This window comes from Ambystoma mexicanum, chromosome 2q (genome assembly GCF_040938575.1).
Source record: "Ambystoma mexicanum isolate Mex_15411 chromosome 2q, UKY_AmexF1_1, whole genome shotgun sequence".
Taxonomy (NCBI): domain Eukaryota; kingdom Metazoa; phylum Chordata; class Amphibia; order Caudata; family Ambystomatidae; genus Ambystoma; species Ambystoma mexicanum.
Window position 1 is genome coordinate 843,729,621 of NC_090924.1, and position 25,925 is coordinate 843,755,545.

At 46.2% G+C, this 25,925-nt stretch overlaps 1 protein-coding gene across 11 annotated transcripts in view; it reads left to right on the top strand.

Moving 5' to 3' along the window:
• Window positions 1–25,925, top strand: part of ARHGAP12 (Rho GTPase activating protein 12) — a 697,283-nt gene that overhangs the window by 645,107 nt on the left and 26,251 nt on the right. For all 11 annotated transcript variants that reach the window (XM_069648062.1, XM_069648064.1, XM_069648067.1 and 8 more), the window contains one exon: window positions 13,372–13,474. In XM_069648062.1, the coding sequence (XP_069504163.1) occupies window positions 13,372–13,474 (103 nt within the window). The remainder of the gene's footprint in view (window positions 1–13,371; window positions 13,475–25,925) is intronic.

A 25,925-nucleotide genomic window follows, 5' to 3' on the forward strand; every position in this document is an offset into this window, starting at 1 on the left:
CTGTCTGCTCGATAACACTACCAACCTGTGTAGTTCAGACTTGTACCAAAGGTTGGGTCCCTATTGCCAGGAGGTCAATGTTGTTGTAGTGCACCCAAAGGGTACTGCATACAATCTTGCCGAACAGGCATATACTGGGACCGTGACTGTAAGGCACTAGGCCCCTTAATTTCTAGGTAGGGAAGTACTGTTTAAGGATAGTATCTTCGTTTGCGAGGTACTGTATAGTGTTTCTTTCTTCTTTATTTTCGGCCTATTAGTTCCCTGACTTTTGGTCACTTACCTGGTTCTATTGCTTTATACACTTGCTACATCTACAGTATTCTAAAAACGAAATTTAGCTGTGTTTTAAAATTGTGAACTGCTAGTGCACTTAGTGTGCTCCAAGGTGAAGGTCTATAATAGTGAATGCTTTACTGTGATAATTGCCTGTAGTTTTTCATTGATAAGATTGGGTGTAAGGCCTCAATAAATAACTGTATTTTTATGCATACTGCCTAACTTGTATTAAGAGTGCTATGTGTGCTAAACTGTACCCTTCATCATTCTGCTAAGTCTAAGACTTGCTGTTCAGTCTCATTACACAGATAGTTTGGCTAGACATTAGTGTATTTTCCTATTCACCAGAATAGGGTGGCCTTTCAGAATCTGTGCACAGGGCTGATTCTGAAAATCCATCATAATAAACAGTAATTTAGAGTATGGTGCTTGTTAATCTGCTTAGAATCACATGCTGTGCATATAGTCCGACATCTAGTGGTAACCGCAGAGTATTGCATCTTGTCTTTTGAGGATCGAAAGGGGGCGTCTGCATAGGCGTGTCAGTAACACTATACCTAACGTGATGTGTAGTGTACCCAGAAATCCTCACGCGTTGATGTCCCTCAGATTGTTTTTTTCTACCCAGCTAGCTGGTTGCCTTATGCGGAGCTCTATCTAAAATTGCAAATGTGTAAAAATTCTGACCTTTGGTCATTTATACAGCATTCGTCCCCTCTTCAATTACTGAACCGCCGCCAAAGACAGAACAGACTTTGATGGCTGGCGTTTCTGGTCGACACTGTCGACCGCGTGGCCGGGCCTTGGCTGGCCTACACAGTAGGGAGAGTGGGGTCTGAGGGTTCCTTTCTTTTAAGAATGTCTTTCCTTCTCCCCTCTCGCCCCTTTGGTATTGTCGTTGCTTTTGTTTCCCTGCACCATGGACAGGACTCCATTTAAATGCTGCCCTTCCTTTAAGGGAAAATGTCCCTGGAGAGACAAGCACCCTCGGTGCAATAAGTGTCTCCCCCTCAACCACGTGTTTTGGGGAAGGTTTTAGGGGAGGAACAGGGAAAGGGCTGGCAAAAGCCTAAAAATGCTTGCGGGATAGAGGGTTAGTTGTGAAAGGGAAATGGGGGATACTATGTCTCACCTAAGGATGTCCTCTCCCCACACCCCAAATCTCCTCCTCCCAGGTGATCTTCCCTCCCATATCCACCCACAGGGTCAGGATCCAAAAGCGATGGCCTTTCCCTGGCCATCCGAGAGGGGGCTACAGGGGGAAAGGTGAGGATGCCCTCAGGTTCCTCACAGGTGCCAAACATGTGAGAAACGGTAAAGTTGCCTTTTTGGCATCACAGGTGTTGTCTAGGCCGTTTCATGGGAACATAGGGGGTAAAGATACACGTAGCTTCTGCGCCAGTAGGTATTGGATGAAGATTCATAATTGTCTTTCTCTGTTTATAGTGATGGCATCGAATGCAAAAGCATCGGAAAAAAATTCATTTTTTTTCAATTTATTTTAATGGGGGGGTCCCCCCTCAACTCCTATTTCTTTTACCCCTTAAAACCCATTTTAATTAAAAAACCTTTACCTACAAAAGAAATTCATTTTTTTTTAGGCTTTTGCATTCAATGCTTTTGCATTCGATGCATTGTATTCGATGGAATCACTGGATACCTCTTCCTCAAACAGCAGGGAAGACATTACCCCAGCAAACACAGCAATCACTCAGGCAGCCTATGAACAATAGCTTTACGTTGTAGAAGCAAATCATTGTGCTTGTGAAGGATGGGGCTCATCTAGCCAGGTGGATTCCAAAAATGTTAGAATACTACCCTCTAGTAGCAGCAAGTAAAGAATACAAAGTAGTGAAATATTTTGTCCATCAGACCCTAACTTCCCTCCATCTCCATGTATGTTATATTCTGCATTGCAAGCTGTCCCAAGTGACTGCAAGGTGAGGTGTGCAACAAAACTCATTCGATGGATGGGTAAATAATTGAGGTGCTGGTGATTGGGCTTGTACTAGGTAAGACAAGTTTATGGGGCTAGGGTTTGCTTGCTGCCACCTGTTAAAACTGACAGCTTCCTTGTGTGTCTTCATATATTAAGCAATTTTGTGCAGCACAGCATTTGCAGTGTTTCCTGGCCCTGAAAGCAGGTTTAGATGAGTCAGATAGTCTACCTAAAGGGGAGGAGCAGCCATGCGGTTTCCCCTCCACCAATATTACAGCGAATTATTTTTCCCTAAGTGAAGAAATGGTTTGCTTTTGTCCACACATTATATGGCACGACTGACTAATGAGGTGTTAGGAAAGATTTCTCTTTAGGCAACTTTGCCTCCATATTCTATGGACCCCCAAACCTTTTGCTTTTGTTTTTGAACCTCGCCTGACTATTCACAAAAGTGAAGCCTTCAGCTTCACTCCCTTGGCAATTTTTTTTATGGGGAAACTAATCAGTCCTTCAGGTTATCCGTACTGGGAAACTGTTTCCCTTTTGACCTTTTACCTTTTTGGTAAACGTTTGACAGTGCACACAGCATCTTACAATGCAGTGGGGATACTTTTAGATCACCGTAGTCTGGGATTTTAGGTTACTTTTATGTGCTTAAAGACAAGTTGGTGGTAGCAGATACCTTTGTACCCTTTTTTGCATGGCTTTTGGTGGGCACATTCTCATTGACCTGTTTGGCTACTAAACATGGCTAGTGCCTTAAAATTGCCTTGCCACAAGATTTTCGCTTGCTCTTGGCCATATTGTTGTTTGGCACTTCCTCGGGTTAGGAAATCACTTACATGGTCATGCATTCGCCTGTGAAAGCTGCTGCTTTCTCAGGCTACCTAGGTGTGTGAGGCATGAGTGAAACCCACAGTGGTCCCCGATTCGACCACTGCTGGCTGTTTGAATGGTGCCAATCCTTACAATTGGTGGGCTTGGACTTGCTTCCAGCCAGGATTCAGGTTAAGAAGACTCCTCCTAGAGCCATTTCTTCAGATCAGCGTTAGAGCCATGTATCTTGTGTAGACGAGCAGCCGTCGGAAGATCTGTGGAAGACTCCTGTAGAGACTCAGCATCCTTTCCTGTGATTGGCCCGTTGATTACCTTCTGGACTACCTGATCTGCAAAGGTCCTGAGCGGTGCTTCAACCTTTGGACTGGGGGGACCAACCAGCCTTGACGCATTTGCGAGGATCCAGCTTTCCTGAGCTTTTGGAAGTGCCCCCGGACTACCTGGTGTCCTGACCCAGCTCTCCAGTGGGAGCTTCAGTGGCCACCTGCTTATGGGATAAGTCACCTTCCTGCCGAATTTCACCATCCCAGCATCAAAGGGATCCTGCACTGTAAGGTCTTCCTCAGGTGTGACTGGAAAGACGCCTGCGGTCACCGGTGTGCAGTAGCTGTTGCTGGAACTTGCCTTCCCCAGTCTTGTGAAGTGTCATGACATGATATGGCATTTATAATACGCCTGTACACAAGTGTTTCCGTGCGCCACAAGACAAGGGAGAGGAGACATAGGGAGGACAAGCCAAACCCTCCTACTAAGAATTGTGTCATTCGGATTGTGCAAGTGAGATGATAGAAGTCCGAGGAAATGGGGAAGTGCAATCAGGGCAGCATAGCTCCGAGTAAGTGCAGCCAGGGCAGTGCGACTCTGGGTAAGGGCAGGAGGTAGGGGGGGCTGTGGGGGCGGCAGTTACAGCCCGTAAGTGGACGGGAGGCAGTGCTGAGGAAGACTGGTCGTGGAGGCGCCTGGTACCCAGTGAGACTGAGGGAACTAAGTAACCAGTTGGCGCAGCAGACAGCTGAGACAGCTGAGAGAGCGAGAGAGATCAAGAGAGCGAGAGAGACCAAGAGAGCGAGAGAGACCAAGAGAGCGAGAGAGACCAAGAGAGCGAGAGAGACCAAGAGAGCGAGAGAGACCGCGCGCGAGAGAGAGACCAACCACCCCCCTCCTCCCCCACACTCTTTGCCTTGTCTGACCCTCGGAGTTGGAGGTAGCTGAGCGAAGGGCTCTAGAAGGAAGGTATTTCGGAAGAGAGTCGGATGTAGTGCGGGTCCCAAACCCTGAAAGCCTTGTGGACGATTTATAGTGTCTTGAACTTGATACTTACAGCCACCGGGAGCCAGTGCATAGATGTCGGGGTTTGAGAGACAGTCCCTAGGCTTGAGCCCAAGGATAAGTCTTGCAGTCCTGTTCTGGATTAGTTGCAGGGGGGCGAAGAGTAGAGGTTGGCAGATTGAGAAAGAGACTGTTGCAGTAGTCCATCCTGGAGAGAACCAGGGCTCTGGAGACGGTGAGCTTCTAGGGGATAGTGAGAAAAGGTAGAATAACTCTGAGGAGGTGCAGCAGGAAGTGGGCCTTTTTGCCAAGGTATGTATGAAGAGGTCTGTATCAGTGCCTTCTGCAGTTCTTCTTAGCAAAGGGTTGCACTCTGCTCCTGTTTCTAACCGGAAGAAACCTTGCACCCTCCACTCCTGGGCACCTCACTGTAACCAATGGTGGGAAAACCTACATCCCTAGTCAGGGGGGCTAAGTAATTGCATTGCATTCACCTACCCCTGTTCTCCTTTGAATAAACCTTGGTTATTCCATTCCATTGCTTTTGGATCGTCTGATCTAAAAGCTTGTATCTAAAAGATAGGAATATAATTTTACTGACCTGTAACATTGCAGAAATGTCTTCTGAAACATTTTGTTGCATCTTTGATGATTAGTGTGACTGAGTGAATGCAGGGCCTCATAGAATGGTGAGGTGGAGCCTGGCGTGTTGGAGGCTTCGGGGGTTCCGGAGAGAGATGGTTGGGACTTGGAGTATGGCAGGGAACCAGGACAGATGCTTGTGACCTCCTCTCCTACCTTCATGAACTATGGCTATGTAACTACGCAAATAAAGCATCCTCTGTTTTGTACTTACCTGGGTCAGCCTGGTTCCTGCTCCATGTCCTCTCTGATCCAGGCATATCTTGCAGGAGGCAAGATACTACACATTTTCACCACCACAACAACTCTTCCCATATCTTCCTATATCAGTCCCCTCTCCTGAGAAGAAGCTTTGTGGCTTTTGAGCACAAGGCCCCATACATCATAGGGATTGGACTGTTGGGTATCATTCTTGTGAATTGGTTTAATTCCCCTGCATCATTTTAGTTGTCTAAGTTATTGTATGTGCTCCTACAAACCCAAAGGTGACTTTATATGTTTGAGTATAAATGTGTGATATTACTACCTGCTCATTTCATTTCCTAGTGTTTTCTGGGCCTATAATAAGAGTATTTTTGTACTTACCTGTCTAAGTTAAATTATTGTGTGCTACATTTTGTGTACACCCCTGGCCCACTCACTTTCACCTGAGACTAAGCTGTGACCACTCTCCATGCTTACCTTGATTGGATTTGGCTAACCTCACAGAGTTCCCAGGTTCACTAAAGCCAGGGTGTCCTCCTAACATCTGTCCAATGGGCCATATTCTAGAAATCCATCATAACGCAAAGGTCAGGTACTTTGTGAGCATACATAGTTAGTGAGCTGCCCTCTTTAAAGGGATTGTGGAAGGGAATATCCCCCTCTGTACCAATTATGTGCGAATCAGTATAAACTGCATCTTGTATTATGTTTTCCAAATATATTGGCTAAAAAACAAAGTATTTATATGTGCTTCTAGCAGAGCTCATAAACCAACCCAAGATTTAACAATCTGCCACAGCACCTAGAAAAAGTACTCCTGTGCAATAATGCATGTAGCAAAACAAAGGATATGTTCACTAGAAATAATGGGTTTAGTTGTGGTTATTAGTTTGTCGAATTGCAAACATTGCTAAGTGGCGATGCAAAACACGTTTTAAACTCATGAGTTTAACCAATTTATATATATTGCTCATCAGAGGTTGTGGCTGGCAAAAAAGCTCAGACGAGATGTTCTTTGCCAGATGGGAATAATGGCAAGCAAAAGATGTGTGCCAGAAAGTATGCCAGAGTTCATGAACTACTAGAATTAAGTAATTTGGGGGGCATGATAACATGCCTCTCATAAATTGTCAGGAGAATAATAGGATCAGAACTGCTGTATCATTAAATATGATTAACTGAATTCCTGTACTTTCAAAGTTAAAATCCCCTGAGATCAGAACCTTGGCAACCCTTGGGCCTAGCCTTACCGATTAGTCATACAAGCCACCTTTACTCCCTTTAAACAAGCAAATAGTCGTTGTTAGGGAGAATTCGCAAAAATTTGCTAATTCCCTTCTACCTCAGAGAACACCAGCTCTTTTGCTGGACTTTAGGACTTTTTATCTCTCATATAATTTTAATGTGATTTATTCTGATTTTCTTTTGACTTTGGAGACAAACACCATAGGTATCATCTTTACATTGTGTCACAGTGCACCTTCAGTGCATTGGCACAGGGAAGTCTCTTAGATTTCCCAAAGGTTTAAATACCTTCTCTTGGTGAAACTACTGTTTTCAAGAGCAGTGAAGTGAAGTTGACTTTACTTACATTGTGTAACTTTCTAGACCCAGCACACACTATCTTACCATAGAGTGCTGGAGGGGTTACTTAGTATACCCTTTGTGTAGTTTCTCATGTAACATTTTTATGTTACCCTTTCTTCAATTAATGGCTGATGGCAGAGGTTTACTTTTTACTGCCATTGTGTGTTTTTACCGCAGGCTGTGTTCGCAGCCACAGTAAAGCATCCATGGGTGCCCATTTTGTCAAAATGGCCCGGTCTTCTTTTTTCACCATTTCTTGTTGGAAAGCTCCTTCTTGAGATTTACTCTGCATGCCAAACAAGCTTTGGTCCCTTTGTTTGTTTTCTTTGGCGGGATTCACGAGTGAAGCCTGCCACCGGTTCCAGTATGTCTGGCAGGGGCAGGAAGTGACTGAAAATGTTCTTTCTATGGATTATTCTCCCACAGATTCCTTCTTGCCCTTCCATCTTTCCCCTCTTCTGAAAGGAAACGGGATGATAAGGACAGGGGGTGCATTCTATCTTGGAGAAGATAGGCTGGAGGTCTTGTGTGCAAGGAGAGAGAAAGGGAGTTGATGAGCTTTTCCGGGTCTAAAAACGTTACTTTTTAAAAATGTTTTTTTTCTTCAACCCTACTACATTAAATTCTCCCTAATTGTAGTTCTATTGGCCGCTGAGCATGGGAGGGAGGAGGATGGAGAATTGAGGTAATGGGGCATAGTCGGCAATTTATATGAAGGAAGGACATTGCATCCAAAGTCGAGTCGGGGAATATCTATCCAGAAGAGTCTGTGGAAGGATGCAATCCATTGTGTCATTTATGGAAGGAAACGTGAAGGCTATAGGTGTTCTATTAGCGCACACAAGCTTGGAACAATGGATCACTAGATGCACAGTGAAAAAGACCTTGCCACATATCGAAGATCCAAAACCTGTGCAGAAATGTATATATATATGTATATATATATATGGACTAAAGGCTGTGGTTAAAGTAAAGGAGTAAAGGCGATTTTTATTTTAATATCTGCACTACTCTGTGTAGGGCTAGTCAGAGGCTTTAATGCAATGGAAGGAAACTCTGTAGCCATCCTACCATTAGTGAGTGTGCTGTTACCATGACTATCTTGTCATAGGTAGATGAGCAGCAGGCTGTCATGAGGCTGCAAACATATGCCATGGAAGTGGAAGGAGAGAAAGAACATCCATAACCAAACTGGTGTTTGACTCCACAGTAACAAATGACTTGGAGGAAACAATCCTTGGATCAACCTTACATCATCTAGGGAGGCAAACCAGCTTTCCCATAATTGGACCATAAACTAGGGCCCTTGCGCCCAAATTGTAACCCTCTACATATTGAACTTGCTCTGTCATTTACATATTTTTTTTAAAAACCTGTCTCGCCTTGAAAGTGAAAAAAAAGCTCCATGAATAATTATTGCCGTCTCAAAATTCTTGTCAGTCCAAATCTAAATTTGTTTGATAGCTTGCACTATGAAACTTGCCCCGTCATATAAAACATTGGTTAACAGGCCAAGAATAGTCTCATGCATGATGCCATCTCATAATGAACCTTTCTAACTGGCCAAGTAAGTGACTAGTCACGCACGCTCACTCGCTGACCAGTAGATAGTTTTGAATTTCTCTTTTAAACCTCAATGGACTAAGGATAACTAATTCTACTGGAAAATTCACTGGTTGCCACCAAAGGATAATTGTGTACTGTGTCAAAACCTTGTATGTCGTCCCTTCTCCCATGGGGGTTTTGGGGGACCCTTCCTCTGGGACCAGGGTGGTGCGGCCACAGTCCAATAAGTCCCCCTGTGGGTGGAGCACCGTGGGATGATCACATGGGTGGGGGAAATCATGTTTGGGACGAGGGACAGTGATACAGGGAGAAAGCAGTGCGTAAATATCCACTCCCTTACCCTCTTATGGGCAACCGAGTCCCTCCCTCCCTCCCTCAATGTATTATTGTAAGGTAGAAAATATGAATTCCTTACCTTAGATTGAGACAAGGGAGAACACCGACTACCGTGACTGGGAAACTGAGACGAAGAAAATCCGCAGAGTAATATGGAATACCGCATAAATCCAAACAACGCAGTCTACTCAATTTGGACAATCTAAAGTACAACAGAGTCTAAACACAGGAAAGACTGGGAATGGCGTTGATCCCTTCATGCGAGAGCAAGCAGAGAACCGAGAAAAGGAAGAACGCTGACCGAGACACTGCGACATTGTGTGCCCCAGAAGATTTCGACTATGGGGCCACCACAGACCGCAGAGCAACCACAAAGGTCTGGAAAGCCCCACAGCAGATCCAAGGTACCCGGGAAGACAAGAGACCTGCACGCACCTGGAAAAAAGGTACGCTAGTTGTAGGGGGCGCATGGGCCCCAAGAAGATGGAAAACCTGGAAGGGTGAGCATTATCCAGAAGACAGGGTCTGGGACCCCAACCGAGGTGAGAGAACTTTAACATATCCAATACCGCCCTGTGATACTTGGCAGGGGAGTATACCAAGTATTGCAGAAAACAAAAAATAAGTCTGAAAGGCGAGGATTAAATCATTGGACATCTTCATAGTCCCAGTACCTGGCAGGGTATTGAGCCAGGTTGACTGTGAGAGAACCTGGAACCAGTGAAAGGGAATCATCCCTCCTGGTGTTTGCAAACATTATACCAAGCCAAGAGATGGGAGGCATTCTCTTGCCACTTTGAAGAAGCTGAAGAGAAGCCAGGGGAGAAGGAATCATCCCCCTGGTAGTTGTGAACAGTATACCAAGCCAAGAGAAGGGAGACACTTTTTGAAGAAGCTGAAGAGAATTCCGGGGGAAGGGCATAATTCCCTCTAGTGTTTGGGAGCATTTTGGAAAGCCAAGAGAAGGGAGACTTTTTTTCTTGGCTTTTTGAGGACCCGGCAACCTTTTTGGCACAGGGTTGCACATCCTTTGGAAGTTTTTTTTTTTTTTGCACCATTTGAACTTTGTTTTACGAGGTGGAAAGGAACCTTTTAAACCCACCTCCAGAAGAAGAAATGCATTCTTTTGGGCCAAACAAGATTACCTTGCACCTTAGTTTAAGTTCCTAGTGTATGGGTTAGAAATCGGTTTTGACACAACAGTGGACTTTGTTTTCTCTGGACATCCTGACAGACTCCTTAGATTCTTTGAGGCAGGGAAACCCCTCTTATTAGGGATAGTTATTTGTATTTTATTTGTAAAGCGCCCCTGACCCAAGGGCATCTGGGTGCATTTCTTGAAGTTGGAGACATAGTATACAACAAACATAACAAAATATTACAAATTACATATATAGTACATATAAAGTATCTTTACAAGATATTTACAAAATAATTACAAAATAAAGGGCATGATGGCCAACATGATGATCAACATGGCAAGGCGAGGCGGCCATAGAGCAGTGTGTATAATTACAATTGTTGTGGCATGAGGAGACTTTGCGAGTCCTGTGCTAGGAGCCACAATTTGGCTTTGCACTTGAATGAGTGGAAAGAACGTTCCGATCTGAGTGGGTTAGGAAGTGAGTTCCACAATTTGGTGGCTAGGAACGGGAAACTAGACCCTCCAGCTTTCCGAAGCCTGAACCTCGGCCGAGAGGCAGTGCTGATCTCTTAGGGCAGGTGGAAGTGTGGGGGGAGAATCGGATCGCCAAATATTCTGGGGCCTGGTTGGCCAGGCATTTATGCGTGCGTGCAAGAGTTTTGAGGACGATTCTTTGGGGAACCGAGAGCCAGTGGAGGCTTCGTCTGGTGTCAGAAATATACTGGTTTCTTGGAATGTTTAGAGCTGCCCTGATGGCATTGTTCTGGGTTACCTGTAACTTTCTTAGGTTCCTTTGTCTAGTCCCTAGTTAAAGGGCATTGCAATGGTCACGTTTTTACATAACAAGGGTTCTAGCAAGGATGGTGCAGTTGGAATTGGTAAGGAATGGTGGATATGCTGTGATACGTTTACAAGTGTAGGCTGACGATGACATTAGGTTAGGTTTTCCCCAACCCTTGTTTCGTTAATAAGTTTATTGCAAAGCATGCCAACATTGTGCCTATTTTACATCTACACCCTTACAGTACTTTATAATTTAAGGAGCATGTTTAAAAATTCAAAAGAGAGAAAGAGGCTGGGGATGGGTCAAGGAGTGGTTGGGACTCAGGAGGAGGGAGGCTCGGTATTAGGGAGAATTTTAATGTGATTTTGAACACTGCGGTTCTTTTGGTTGTGGAGTCTGACAAACTCCTTAGGCTTCATCTTTTACATTGTCACACTGCACCTTCAGTGGAGTGACGCAGGGAAGTCTTCCAGATTTCCCAAAGGTTTAAATACCTTCTCTTGGATACTACTTTTTCCAAGAGCAGTAAGGTGACATTGACTTTACTTACACTTGTAACTTTCTAGACCCAGCACACACTACCTTACAATAGGGTGCTGGAGGGGTTACTTAGTATCCCCTTTGTCTAGCTTCTCATGTAACATTTTTGTTACCCTTTCCGCGATGAATGTCTGGTGGCAGTGGTTTACTTAACTACTGTGGTGTGCATTTACCGCGGGCTGCATTCGCAGTTGCACTGAAGAACCCAAGGGTACCATTTTTTTCAAAATGGGCCCGGTCTTCTTTTTTTGCCATTTCTTTGCGGAAAGGTCCTCCTTTTGATTTACTCTGCACGCCAAACCAGGTTTGATCCCTTTGTTCATTTTGCCTTTGGCGGGATTCACGAGTGAAGCCCGCCTCTGACTCCAGGGTGTCTAGCGGGGGCAGGAAGTGAGGGAGGTGCCCGGAACTCCCTGTGCTTAGTCTCCTAGGAGATCCAAATGCACTCTGTGGTGATTGGCTGGCTGACTGTCAGGCAAGGACAGCCACCCTACTGGGTGACTGGCAGGCTGGAATGAATGGGAGAAACCTGCATAAAAGGCAAGGCTTTTTGGCTTGGAAGGCAGTCGACCACTGGACGAAGGAATCCGAAGAAGTGCTGCAACTCCTCGACCGTTGGTTTGCCCGGTGAAGCCCTGCTGCTGTGCTGAAACTCCAAATTCATATCGACAGAGAAGCCTCTGCAAGGACGACTTCTCCCTTTGAGTTGGTGGAACCAATCAACTCCAAAGTAAGCCACCTGAACATCCGAGCCTGAGCCACCTCAACAGAGTGCTGGACCCCAGATGCAATGAAAGCCCATCTCGACAGCCAGGAACCACAGTGTTGCTATTTGCGGTAGACGCGAGGAGCTGAAACACCGAAGTGCCACTTGTTTGAAGATTGCCGTTGTGGTCGGCGATCATCCCATTGCAGTGCAGGAGTCCCCAGACATCCTCCCTCTTGTCACCACGACTGAGGCCCAGGAACACCAGGATCTGCAGAGCTGCACATTAACTGAAGTCATCGGCTGCCATTTTTCTTCAACCTAAAGGTACTGTACAGTCTAAGAACTTACCTCTTGTTGTGTAACTGCACTTGTTCTCAGTTGGTGGAACCTGTTTTAGTTACTCTGCAGAGTTTGTGATAGCTTCTTTAATACACAAGTCTACACAACTTGTGGCCCTGCTTTGAATTCTTCTTTTCTACAAAGACTTCTAAAACATTGTGCAAGACTTTTACTTAACTGCAAGAAGTGCTTCAGCTCACCTAGACTTTTGCCCAATTGCCTTTGGCCGAGCCTGGCTCCCTGAATGACTCTTCTGCCCTCTGACTGTGTGTTTTACACTCCTTCCAGGAAGGAGTTACTAACTTTGCATTGGGGCTTACCAAACGTACTGAGGTTGTAGGAAGTGTCTGTGTGCCATCCCAAAAGGGTACTTGCTGGTTTAGAAATATTAAGAGTGTGGATGTTGGAGTGTATTTGTGTTACTATTATATTGCCCCCTTCTGAAGAAGGCTTACTGTAACTGACTGTTAAATAAATGAATAATTGTTTAATCAAAAAACCTTGTGTGCAAGAGTTTATTTGAATACTTGTCACTGTGAATCTCTGTGTAACTCCCCTACAGCTCACATTGGCCCCTCTTGAGATAAGCCTGGCTGCTCAACACTCTACCAACCTGTGTAGTACAGACTTATACCAAAGGTTGGGTTCCTATTGCAAGGAGGTCAGGGTTGTTGTAGTCTGCATGCAATCTTGCGTAACACTCGGAATTTAAGAGGTGGAAGGGTGAGATGGGAATAATATTTGAGGAATGTATGGGTTATGTATATATAAAAAAGGGAACCCATCATGTACTTGTAGGCTTTGAGAAGTCCTTTTTAGTGCAGTGATCTCTGTAAAGTAGTCCTACTCATGTTCTCAGTTTGTGACGTCCATCCATAACTTAACCTTTTCATGAATAGGCTTGGATATATTTTGCTAAAGTGAATAGATTCTTTCTAATGAAGCAATCTCTCCTGTAATTGAATTATCACCATTGCACATGTATTCCCATGCGAGCTTTCAAGGCATGTAGGCTTCACAGATTTAGCCAAAAACTTGGCTTTTTCAAGCATATTAGATTTGAGATTACCTGGAAAGTAGTAATGTATTGCCAAGGTATGTATGTGAATTGGTGACTTTGCCTATGTTTTAATTGGAAGTGACACAATGCCATGTGAATACTAATTTGTGTTTTGTATGTGCGGACTCCTTCTCAGAACAAGATCCTAAGCACCGCGTCCATGCTGTGAAAGAATTAATTAAACAGTTGCCAAAACCAAACCAGGATACCATGCAGGTGCTTTTCAGACATCTCAAAAAGTAAGTAGTGCTCAAGGATCCACTTGTTAATATGTAGTATGCGTCATGGTTTAGTGAAATAGTCCAAAAAAATGTGGCTGTTATTATTTTAATGTTGTTAATCAAAGGGACTTTTTATCGTAATACTAGTATTTTCTTGAAGACCTGACAGCCCCTTGGAACAATACTAAACAAATCTGGTATTTAAAATGATAAAAAAACAGATACCCACGCAATTTGATATTGTATCCTAAATTGTCAACATTAGGAAAACATTTCTTTTTTCTGCTTTCCTCTCAGTGACTTCTATGGCACACCCTATCTTGTTAATATTGTCTGCTTCCTGACCTGACATTTTGGAGGCAAGTAAAGCCCTCCGATTTACTTCCTTAGCGTTTTGCTCACTGTTAATGGGAAATGAATCGGTCCCTAAGACTATAAGTAGTGGGAGACCCTTGAAGTGAAGTATAGTTGGGATAACTTGTATCCTTTTAACTTGCTTATAATTACAATGTGTCCAGAAGGGGCTGGTGGCAGCAGATATTTTTCTACCATGTTTTTAACTTTTTACTTGTGCGTTTTTGCATTTTACAGCATAATGCCATAAAGAGAACAATATAATCTAAAATACCGTGCCATGAGATGTTCGTCTGTACTTAGGCCATTTTGTACTTTGGTCTTCTTCTGCCTTCTCTGGCTGGAATTGCCATTTATGGAAAGCCCTTTCCCTGGCTAAGCTCCTGCCTGTGTTTATGAGTGGATGTGGGGGCTGCCTTTGTTGGACCCAGTCCACATCCGAGCCAGTGTCTTGCTGGGCAGATGTTTTGACCAGGGGCTGTCCATTTTTGGACAGCCCCTAACAGTTTGAATGGTGCAGATCATTTGTGGACTTGGTGGCAACTCCAGCCCAAATCCAGGATAAAAGGACTCGAGGACTGCTGGAGCTGACCAGCATTGCCTCCACCCAAGTCCCAATGAAGCCCTGCTCCTCACTCCTGATCTCAAGAAGGCCCTCGTCAGTATTTCGACCCCTTGACTGGTGGGAACAACCTGCCTGTCCCCTTCTCGAGTATTCATGCCTGCTGAGCTTTCAGATGTGTCCCTGTACCCCACCAGGTGGACTGGCCAGCTCTCTCCTGGGCCAGATAACTGCGGCCATTGTATCCTTGGCACTTTGTTGATCTTCAGCTTGTGGAATGTCCATTCCTGCAGTTTCAGCCTTCATGATCAAAGAGAAGTCATACAGGGCCCACTCATTTGCATTACGAGGACCGCCTGTCACTGCCTGAGCATGGTGGCTCCCACTGAATCCAGTCTGCTTTGTGCCCTGGAGATCTCCTGAGGTTGCTGGTGCCAGGGAGGTCTGCCTAGCGTGCCAAGCTTGTCCAGTCTTCAGGACCGTATTACTGGAGTCTGGAACGCCACTTTAGCCGGAACCAAATCGCGTGCGGAAAGTGACTTTGACTGGACAAAGCCTGAAAGTAAATGGGCCCAGCAATCGGGAACCCCTGAAATGGTTGCTTCAGAAATCTGAGTAACTGGGGTAAGTTAGCATACTAACCCGAACGCACACAAACCAACCATATACAACCACATGTTGACCAACTAAAAACAACCAGCGCACAGTGACCGGTTTTTCCAAACTGAAGCTACCAACAGCAGATCAAAGCTCTCTGGCACTTGTCCCTCTCAATCCCACTAATGCCACCCAACCCCCTTCCTTTTCAGATCCGCCAGAGCGCCTGGAGACGATGAAAATGGCAGCGGTGCACAGTATAAATCACAATAGCGTAACATAATCTTGGCGTAAAGTCCTCACCCCATCTCTCCCTTGCCTGATTAATGTTAGTGATGGCCTAGTCAAAGATCCCTATCCCCCAGCCACACGAGCCTTCCTTGGAGTGGTGGGACTGGATGCAAAACCTATGTAAACTTTACTTATCTTTTGGAGCACTTACCTGCAGCCAATGGCTTTGGGGTATCTATTGTCTCAATCTGTTGGTTAACCCAACTGAAAAGTGTGATTTGTGGAGCTGGTGACTTTTAGGCACCAGGCTTCATTCCCGATCAGGACTGGACTTGTACCAGGGACCCTGTCCCAGGTTGATCTGTAAGGTCTTTTGCGCATTTTACTTACCTCTCCTTACGGATTTTCACTTGATTTGCCACACAGTTATTATATAGAACCTGTGTCCTGGTTATTATCTCACTGTCTGCGGACTGTTTTTGCCTTGCTTATGAATGTCTACATGGATGTGCTATGTGGTCTTGAAACGCTCTTTGTGCAATCATACTTGCTGTCTTGCCTGCTACACATAGCGAACTCCATATGGTGCAGCAGGTAATGGTAAAATTCATGAGGCTTGTGGAATCTGCTTAGATCACATGCTGTGCATAGGCTGACATCTAGTGGAAGCTGCAGAGTATTACAGTTGTTTTCGAAAAGGGACGTCAACAGGGCGTGCCAGTAATACTATCCCTAGTGTGACGTCCACTGTACCCAGGGTCCTTCATGCATCGAGGTCCCTCAGATTGTTTTCTTTCTGCCATTGTAGACTGACGATATTTCGCAATAGCATTGTTTTTTACTAATTAGAGCTTGTCTCTCTTCTTATTCTTTATATTTTCCATCACTGACTATTGATAACATCCAACCGCGGTGAAGAAGACGACCGTCGAAGACTCCCGTCGACAAATCCGTCCGGCCTTGGAGGGCGGCTTCAGCCCTCACAGTAGGGAGAGGGGGGAGGACATTTGAGAATGTATATACCCCTTTTCATACATTATTCTCACCTAGCTGTCATTTCATTTAATTATGGATAGAACCCCCTTTCAAGTTCTGCCCGAAGTGCAACAACAAATTCCCTTGGGTCGACAAGCACCTGATGCGCAACCTTGGTCTCCCTCTGGATCACTTCGAAGGGACCTGTCGAGTCTGTAAGTTCTTTAAACCCAAGACGTTCAAGGACCATTTAACCAAGCGCTGGGCCCACCACATCATACAGGCAGAGGCCACCAAGGACATGGAGGGGACCTGCAGCAACACTGCGTTTTCCGACGGCGATACTTCAGTTTCCCAAGCGCTAGCCCCTAACCCCAACAGACAGGCCGGCGGGCTTGTTATGGGGACGACCCCCGGCAGCATCAGCGCTCACACACATACAACTAAGCGCACAGCCACGAGCCGTGACTCGATGTGCACGTCGACAAAGAGGCCACACACGACATCTAGGGAGAGGGTCCACAAGTTCCCTGTCCTCTGAGCATTTGAGGTCCTGATCGCCCCATGACAGGCCCCGACTGTCGTAAGACAGCAGACTTCGTGCCTAAAACCATTCCCGAACATCGCACGTCGGCTGATGAGACGTCTGGTCACTCGGCAAAAATGTCAAAAGTCGGGCCTAGCCCATCTTGTTGAAAAACATGTCCCGAGAAGCCTAATTAAGGGTCAGGAGTCCAGGAAACACCTTTCAAAGACCCCTCATAAGGAAAGGTCCCATTCACCATCCAGAGAAAGAGGCTTGCATCCAAAAAGAAAGGATTCAACTCAGCCTCCTCCTCAGGTCCCAGTCACACCTCAAGATCAGATTCACGCACTAGAACCTATGTCCATTCCAAGCTCTGCCCAATGACAAGTGAGGACATAGATAGGGTCATGAGGAGGATGACCTTTTTTGCAAACTTTTATGAAAAAACCCAGATTCTTTCCAAAGGATTCTAACCATCCCACCCACAACAGCTGCCTCTAGATCTCAGTCCCCTGCATATGCCACTGCTTCTCAGCCCCCTTACAAAAAGACTCGTCCAGATACCATGGCTATTCCATCACAGCATGGCCCTCCGGTCATTGACCTGTATGTCCCGGAATTAGACACTGAGGACCTCTACGTTACTCAAGAGGCCGCAGATTCATACTATGATGATGATGAAGAGCAGGACATGTATAACATTCACTCTCCCGTCACCCAGGATCCTCCAGTGCCGGATTTGCCTATGGATAACCAGCCACTACAGAACGACATGCTCATCAAGGCAGCTGAGCGCTTCCAAATAAAAATGCAAGAAACCCGGCAAGACAAAGACTTTGTTGACGACATTTTAGGGGATAAGAAAGCTGTCGCACAGTTCATTCCCATCCTGCAGTCTATCCAGCGGAGGATACAGCCCTCTCTGAAAAAACCTAACCAGTCGTGGGCAGTTAATCATCGCATCGAGAAGTTATTCCGGCCTGCTCCTTCAGACCCTCTCTATCAGGGGACAGCTCAAACCTGACTCTCTTGTAGTAACAACAACAAGGAAAAGAGCAGGAGCACCCATTGCCTCTTCTGAGGCACCTCTGGACAAGGAGAGCTAAAAAGCTGTACACGATGGGGCAGAAAGTAGCATCTTCGGCTGCCTTTGAAGTGAGAATCGCTAATAATACCACACTTATGGCGACTTACAACTGCCATAAGTGGGATGAGGTGTCGGCTTGATTGTTGGCTCCTGAACCACTTAAGACACAGTTGGCGCTGGTGGCTGCAGAAGGCAGGGCAGTGTCAAGCTGCATTCTAAAAAGTAATCTGGACGCCGCTGACAATGCAGCAGAATTATTGCAGAAGGAGCAGTTATTAAGCGTCCGTCATATGCTTGGCTACGCCAGTCCGGCTTCAAGCAAGAGACGCAGGCTACACTTCTCAAAATGCCTATTGAGCCCAATGTCCTCTTTGGAAAGGCTGTTGAAGACTTCTTGAAAACTGCTAAAGAGGAATAAGACTCACTGAAGTCGCGGCGCCAGCTAACCAATAAACCCACTGGCCAGAGAGGAAATAATAGTCATGTTCGTCGCTTTTGCAGACAAAATTCACAGAGGCGTTCAGGCTACAATCAGAATCGGGGAGCATCCTGGGGTAACAATCGAGGCCAAGCCTCACAAGGTTACCGTAGGGGACAGCGGCTTTCCCGTGGCCGAGGGAGGTCCTACTCGTCTAGAGGTGGAACCGCACCTCCAAAACAGTGACTACCTGCTTCTGGTGCCCTCCCATGCCTCTCCAGTAGGAGGGCAATTTTTCAAACTTCACCCAAGCATGGGAGGGAATCACCTCAGACAAATGGGTGCTATCCACCGTAGCGGGCAGTTGTGTGGAGCTCATCGAGTGACCCCCGGAACCATCCACTGCGCCAAAAGGACGCCATAGAAATCGTCCCAGCGAACCAGGTAAACAAGGGTATTTATTCAACCTACTTCCTTGTACCAAAAAAAGACGTAACAATGCGCCCAGTATTAGACCCATGCCCTGCAAACACCTATGTCAAGCCACACAAATTCTGCATGAATACGCTACAAGAAGTAATCCCTCTGTTAAAACGGGGGGATTACATGGCAACATTGGATATGAATAATGCTTATTTTCATATTTCAATGTTCCCAGTGCACAGAAGATTCTTGCGGTTCAAGATAGCAAGCCATCATTACAAATTCAAAGTGCTACCCTTCGGAATAGCATCCGCACCAAGGGTATTCACAAAGGTACTGGCGGTGGTTTGTTTATTTATAGGGCGCCAGAACAGACCCTTGGGTAACTGGGCACGCAACATATCAAGAATACTTGGAACTTGGTTAAGGGTTACAGAAAAACATACAACATATGTGATATACAATAATTAAGTTATATACATTCTTATTTACAGGTGGAGATAGAGGGTATCGTAATATATACAGTATATACATTATGTACATTTTAAATGAGAGTTGATAGTGTGACGTTTCAGAAGTCATTACTACGGAGCCAGGAGCGGGTGTGGTGCCTGAAACTGGTAGGATTGGTCTCTTCTAAGTTCAACTGGTAAGGCATTCCAGTGCTTGGCTGCTTGCACGGGGAAGCTATTGCCTCCTGTTTTGTTTAGTCTGTATCTGGGGGTTTGGAGGCAGAAAGAGTTGGCTGTTCTGGTAGGTCGTAAGGAAGTTTTTCTTGTTGTTCTGTCCCTGAGGTATGGGGGGGCGGCATTGTTCAGGCATTTATAGGTTAGTGTGACAATTTTGAGGGTGATCCTATCGCTGATTTTTAGCCAGTTGCAGTTTTTACGCGCAGTCAAGATGTGCTCTTTGAATGGGTGGTTCAAGGCTGTTCTGAGCACGTTATTCTGCAGGGTTTGGAGTTTGTTGATCTATTTATTCGATCCTGCGTAGAGTGCGTTGCAGTAATCAAGTTTTGAAAGTATTAGTGCATTGGCTAGGATGATGCAGCTAGCTGGTCAGAGGAAAGTTCTGCATGCTTTGATGAGTTTTCCTGTGTAGGCAGTGGAGGAGGCTAGGGAGTTTACTTGTTTCCTTAAGGACAGGGTGGAGTCCAAGTAGAAGCCAAGGGTCTTCACCTCTTTGGCAACAGGGATAGTGTTGCCGTCGATATTGAAGGAGCTATAGTTGGAGTCAAGTTTTTTTAGGTTATTGGGTGAGTCTAGGATGAGGATTTGTCTTTTCGTAATTCGGCAAAGGCCATGGGTTCCCATCCATGCCTGAATGAGAGTGTATATTTTATTTACTAAAGCTGTATCCGTAACAAAGTTGCTCGAAAGGGGGATGAGGATCTGGGAGTCGTCTGCATAATTTGTGTAGGTGACACCCAGTCTGTCCAATTTGTCAAAGTGGTTTAGTAAAGATATTGTACATTGTTGGCGAGACACAAGAGCCCTGTGGGACTCCACATGTTGTCTGGATCGGGTCTGCAGAGTCGGATGCAGAGAAGACTCGCATACTTCTATTGTCGAGAAAGGATTGAACCCAGGCTATAGCTTCACTTGAGAAGTGGGCGGCTGACTCTAGGTGTTTGCAGAGTACTGCGTGGTCTACTAGGTCGAAGGCCGCCAACAGGTCAAGGAGGAGTAGCATAGCAATATTTCCTTTGTCGTTGAGCTCATCAATTTGGGCTTTGAGATCTATAAGTGCAGTCTCGGTGCCGTGCTGGGGTCTGAAGCCTGATTGACGAATGCCAAGGAGTTGGTTAGTCTCCAGGTAATTTTGGATTTGGATGTAGGCCACTCTGTCGATTATCTTCAGGAGGAAGGGGACAGTGGTGATGGGCCTGTAATTGGTGGGGACGGAGGGGTCCAGGGTTTGTTTTTTTAGTAAGGGGAGAACCCAGGACTCTTTTAGGTTGCTTGGGACTGTGCTAGAGGAGGAGGTGGCATTGATAAGTTTGGTAACGAACGGGGCTAGGTCCCTAGCGGCATTCTTAACTATCTGGTCCGGGCAATAATCACCTTTGAAGTTTGACGGTTTAAGTAAAGCAATGATTTTTTTCAGTTTCAAGAATTGAAACTTTTGTGAATTTGAACGGTGTTAGGCTAGGGTTAGAGGTGGACATATGTATAGACATATTGGGGTTTTCGCTGGGAGGAAGCAAGGCTTTTTTTTATGGTGATTTTGGACTGTAATGTTTTCACTTTGCTTGCAAGGGCATTTTCGATATTGGTACACCATTGCTTATCTTTGGGTACGTTATCAGGAGGCGGTATGGGAGATTCAAGTTCTCGCAGGATTGCAAATAGTTCCTTTGTGTTGGAGCATGCGTTGGAAATTCTGTCGTTATAGATGTCTTTTTTTTGCTTGAATGATAGATTTCTTGTAATTAGTGGCACAACGTTTTAGTTTGTTTGTTTTCGGCTGTGGGGGTGTGTCGCCATATGGTTTCAAGCTTTCTTTTTTCCAGTCGCAGTTCTTTAAGGTGAGGGGTGAACCAGGTGTTGAGGTGGGTTTGTTTGCTTTTGCAATTTTTCAGTGGGGCAACGGTGTTCATGGCTATGGCCATGGTGTCGTTGTAAATTTTGACCATGACGTCAGGCTCTCAGAGTCTGTTGGCAGGGCATTAATAGTAGGTAGCAGCAGGGTAGGATATTTTCCGGTGTGATGTTTTTTTTGGATCTGGTGAGCACCGCTGGTGCCATGATTTTCTCAATCTTGTTAAGTGTAAGGTGAAAGATAAGGGAGTGGTCAGTCCATGGTTGTGGTGTAATTTTGGTAATAGTAGTAGGGCAGTTGGTGGTGGCTACCCAGTCCAATATTCTCCCTTTGTCATGAGTGGGGGTGAGAATCCGTGTCCTGTAACGCTCACCTGACTCCCACGGAGGCGCTGGTCTAGTCTGGGTTGCTGTGGCCTCTTCGAGCGTGATGCGCAGAACTCGGAACACCGACTGAACAGGACCCTCAAATCTTGCTTGTCTGGCCCGTAGGAATATCCTTCTGCAGATGAGAAAGGGGATTAACAGTCTGCAGAATAGTGTGCTTGCTCCCCTCTCCCCCCCTTCGTTCTTCTCTAACTTCCTCCGAAATCCCCGGTTGAAGCTCACCTTATGGTTTGAAAGGATGAACTCTCCATCCTGCTTCTGGTGCAAGGGCGCGTGTTTGTCCAGTTACTTCACTGGTTTTCAGAGTGGCGCTGGCAAAATCCACTTGACTTTTCCGAGCGGAACGCCGTAAGTATGAAGATTACAAAAGTTCAAGTGTAGAGCCTCCTTTTTTGTTGCCTTCCTAACCTGTGATCTGTCCTTTATTTCAGGTGCAGAATGAAGGCGATGCGTTGAGGGATTGAATTGCCGATGGTAAACTCAGGTGAGTTAGCGATGGGGGCGATCCCTCTTAATGTCTTTATATTGCTCCAGTAATGTCTTTTGTCCTTTCCCCTTAGGGGCCGGGGTGCGGTACCTGCCAACAAAGCGGCGCCGACCCGAAATGAGGAATGGTCCACCAACAGAAGACTGGTAAGTGTTATGGCGGAAAATTAGGCTTTCCTCATATGTTCCTTCTGCTCACCTTTTGTCTCTTCTTCTCTCCCCTAGGCGCAGAGATGTGGCGACCGGTGCAGACAGTGGCGGTGGAGCCAGAAGAACTCCCGAGGACAGGTGAGTGAAGCGCGGCGCTGCAGCGAGCAACGCAGTGCTTTTAAATGAGTCTTTTCTCAGGAACACTGGCGTGAAGGTTCCGGATGCAGGTAAGAAGTTTGATAAAATTCTTGGTTTTCACCTTTCTCTTCTCTTCTTTCCTTACAGGTGTTCTGGGATCGAGGCGGGCGTGGCTGGAGACCAGATGCAGGAGCAGACACGGTGAGCGTTCAGCTGCTTGGATGCAGAACAACGCGAAGCGTGAGCTACTGTCTGGGCGTGGCTTAAATAGCCCCCAAAGTAGTTCCAGGTAAGTATCCTTCCCTGGCCACGCCCGAGTGGCAAAATAGTCCCAATGAAAAAATAGTCCCTTTCAGGTCTCAGGGAGGCCTGAATCTTGCAGCATGGTCTGCATCAGGTAAGTGCACAAAACACCTTCCTTTATGAGCCTGGCGCCAACGGCGCCAGGACAGAGTCCGAAGAGCCCCTATAAGGGGCCGCTGGGCTTTTACCCGGGGGCATGATGCCTGCTCCCGGGGGTGCTGGGCCTGGCCTGGTGCTCCGGGGGGTAGGCATCATGACATGTCCCTCAAGCATGGTGGCAATAGCTTGCGCTTGCTTGTTGTCTGGGTCATTGAGACCTAGGTTAAGGTCGCCCAGGATCATAATCTGGGATGACTTTTTTTTGTGTTGCTTGCAAGGAGGCTGGACAGCTCCTCTTCGATTAGGCCTAGTGGCCCTGGTAGCCTGTAAATGAGATAACTAGTTAGGGTTTGGCGTGGGGATATTAGTAATTTAGCAGTCAGGAGTTCACAAGACTTTGGGGTGGGTAGTGGTGTTAGTCTTACATTCAGGTTGGATTTGGAGATGATGGCTAAGCCGCCGCCTCTGGAGTTCTGGTGGTCTAGTCTTAATAATTGATATTCCTTAGGTATTGCTAGGGAAAGGGCTGGACCGGCTGCGTCGTGTAGCCAGGTTTCTGTGATTGCTAAAAGGTCGAGGTGGTCTAGTGTGAGGAGGTCGGCTATTTCGGTGGCATGGGCCACGACTGATCTGGCATTGATCAGTGCTCCTGTTATCGAGGTTGTGTCAGGAGGATAGTTAGTGTCGGAGGGAACTAGGATGGGTTCCTTCATTATTGTGCAATCAGGAGGTTGTGGTTTAGGACGCGTTAGGTTTCTAGTCTGGTTTTTGGGGATGGTGCGACAGTTCGCGTAAGTATTGCTAGGTTCCTGTGGTTCGTAGAATGGGGATAGCCTAGCGCGGAGCCTAGAGTTTCTGTGGAGAGTGGGACAAGGAGCATATTTAAGTTGATCCATAGTTACCTGTGTTAGTTGCAGGAGCAGCAGTAGGGCGTATTTTGAGAGGGTTATGCTAATATGCATTCTGCTGGTGTAGCGGGGTTATACCATGTATTCTGGCATGTGGGTGGCTGGACTGAGACCACAGTATAGTGACAGGCTGGAGCAACTGAGCAGCACAATGTAGTGCCAGGCTGGGAGCAACTATCAATGCACAGTATAGTGGCAGGTTAAGGCAACTAAGATACACAGTATGGTGGGAGGTCAGATGCAACTAACAATGCACAGTATGGTGACAGGCTAAGGCAATTAAGAAACACAATGTAGTGCCAGGCTAGATGCAACTATCAATGCACAGTATGGTGGCAGGTTAAGGCAACTAAGATGCACAGTATGGTGGGAGGTCAGATGTGACTAACAATGCACAGTATGGTGACAGGCTAAGGCAATTAAGAAACACAATGTAGTGCCAGGCTAGATGCAACTATCAATGCACAGTATAGTGGCAGGCTGAGGCAAGATGCAATTACCAATGCAACTAGATGCAATTATCGATGCACATTATAGTGGCAGATTAAAACGACTAAGAAACACAGTATGGTGGGAGGTCAGATGCGAGTAACAATGCACAGTATGGTGGCAGGTTAAGGCAATTAAGAGACACAATGTAGTACCAGGCTAGATGCAGCAATCAGCTAGTACAGGGGACAGTGTAGTGTAGGGATAGGTACAGTATCAGGCTGCAAGTACAGTTGTGATAGGCTAATCAGTTAGGAAAGCACAATATGGTGGCACGCTAAAGTCCTTGGGACGCACAGTGTGTAAGCAGGTTGGGAGCAGCTTGCAATGGTAGTACATTTCGGTGACTAAGTACATGTATATCAGTAGGGGCGGTACAGTGATGTACCTGATGAGTGATACAGTATATAGCTAGGTATAAGTATCATGTGGTAGTCTTTGGTCCAGTTCTCGTATGATACAGCAGGCCGTTTCACAGTTTACCATAGGCCCCTTATTGGGGTTATTCAAACAGTGCTGTAGGTCAGCGGCATGTAAAGTCAAGTGCTAGATTCTACTGTCAATCGCTCACTGGGTAACAGTGGCAAACAGGCCCCTCAGCAGATATAATTAAGCATAGGTGGTTGGCATCAGTATAGAATGTATAGCAACCTCCTGTGCAGGGACGCAATCCCAGTGTAACCTTACCTGGACGACTGGCCAATTACAGGGGAGACTCCCCAGGTTTGCAGGCAAAGCACTCAAAGAACTATCAACCTTCGCTTTCAATTGGGTTTCTCCATAAACGAGAAAAAATCAAGTCTAGTGCCGAGCACAACCAAACAGTTCCTAGGAGCTGTAATAGACTTGACTCGAAGGAGGGGTTAGTCTTTCCATCGGAAGAAAAAATCCAGAATATGCTACTGTAAATACCTCATTATCAAGCCGGCTGCCAGATAAGCGTACGCAAAGCTATGCGTGATGGCATTTTGCATTTACCTGGTACCACACGCGCGCCTGCGACCCTTGCAGAAGTGGTTGGCGAAACAGTGGTCTCAGGTAAGCAGTCAGAGGGACGATCTACTGGTCGTTTCGCCAACACAAATACAAAACCTTCACTGTTGGACGAGAGAAAATCTATTGAAAGGAAAACCCTTCCATGATCCAGAGGTGCAGGCAATTGTGACGACACACATGTCACTCGCTGGGTGGGGGCGTTCATCACCTTCATCACACAGCACAGGGTCTGTGGACTCATGCTACGGTGCAGAACCACATCAATCTGCTGGAACTACTGGCGCCGTACAAGGCCCTTGAGGGATTCAAGATGCACCTAGCAAACCAATCCAGGCAAGTCCTCACCAACAGCACTACAGCGATGTTTTACATCAACAAACAAGGGGGCAAACTTTCTCCAAATCTGTCCAAGCTAGCACAACAGATTTGGAAATGGGCACACAAACGTAAAATATTCCTGTCATAACAGCACGTTCCAGGGGAACTCAACTCTCTAGACGACTCATTGAGCAGAGATCCCCTACCAGAGGAACACTAGTGACAACTAGACCCAGAGGTCGTAGACCACCTCTTCGCTCAATGGGGTTTCCCCACGATAGACTTGTTTGCTGCAAGCGAAAACAAGCAATGGCCAGACTTCGCGTCCAGGTTCCCCCAGCCAGGCTCCAAGGGGAACGCCCTATGGATGAACTGGTCATGAAAATCTGCTTATGCTTTGCCCCCCAAATCCTCATGAACAAAGTGTCGAACAAGATCCACAAGGAACAGGTGACTCTCATCCTAGTTGCCCCTATGTGGGC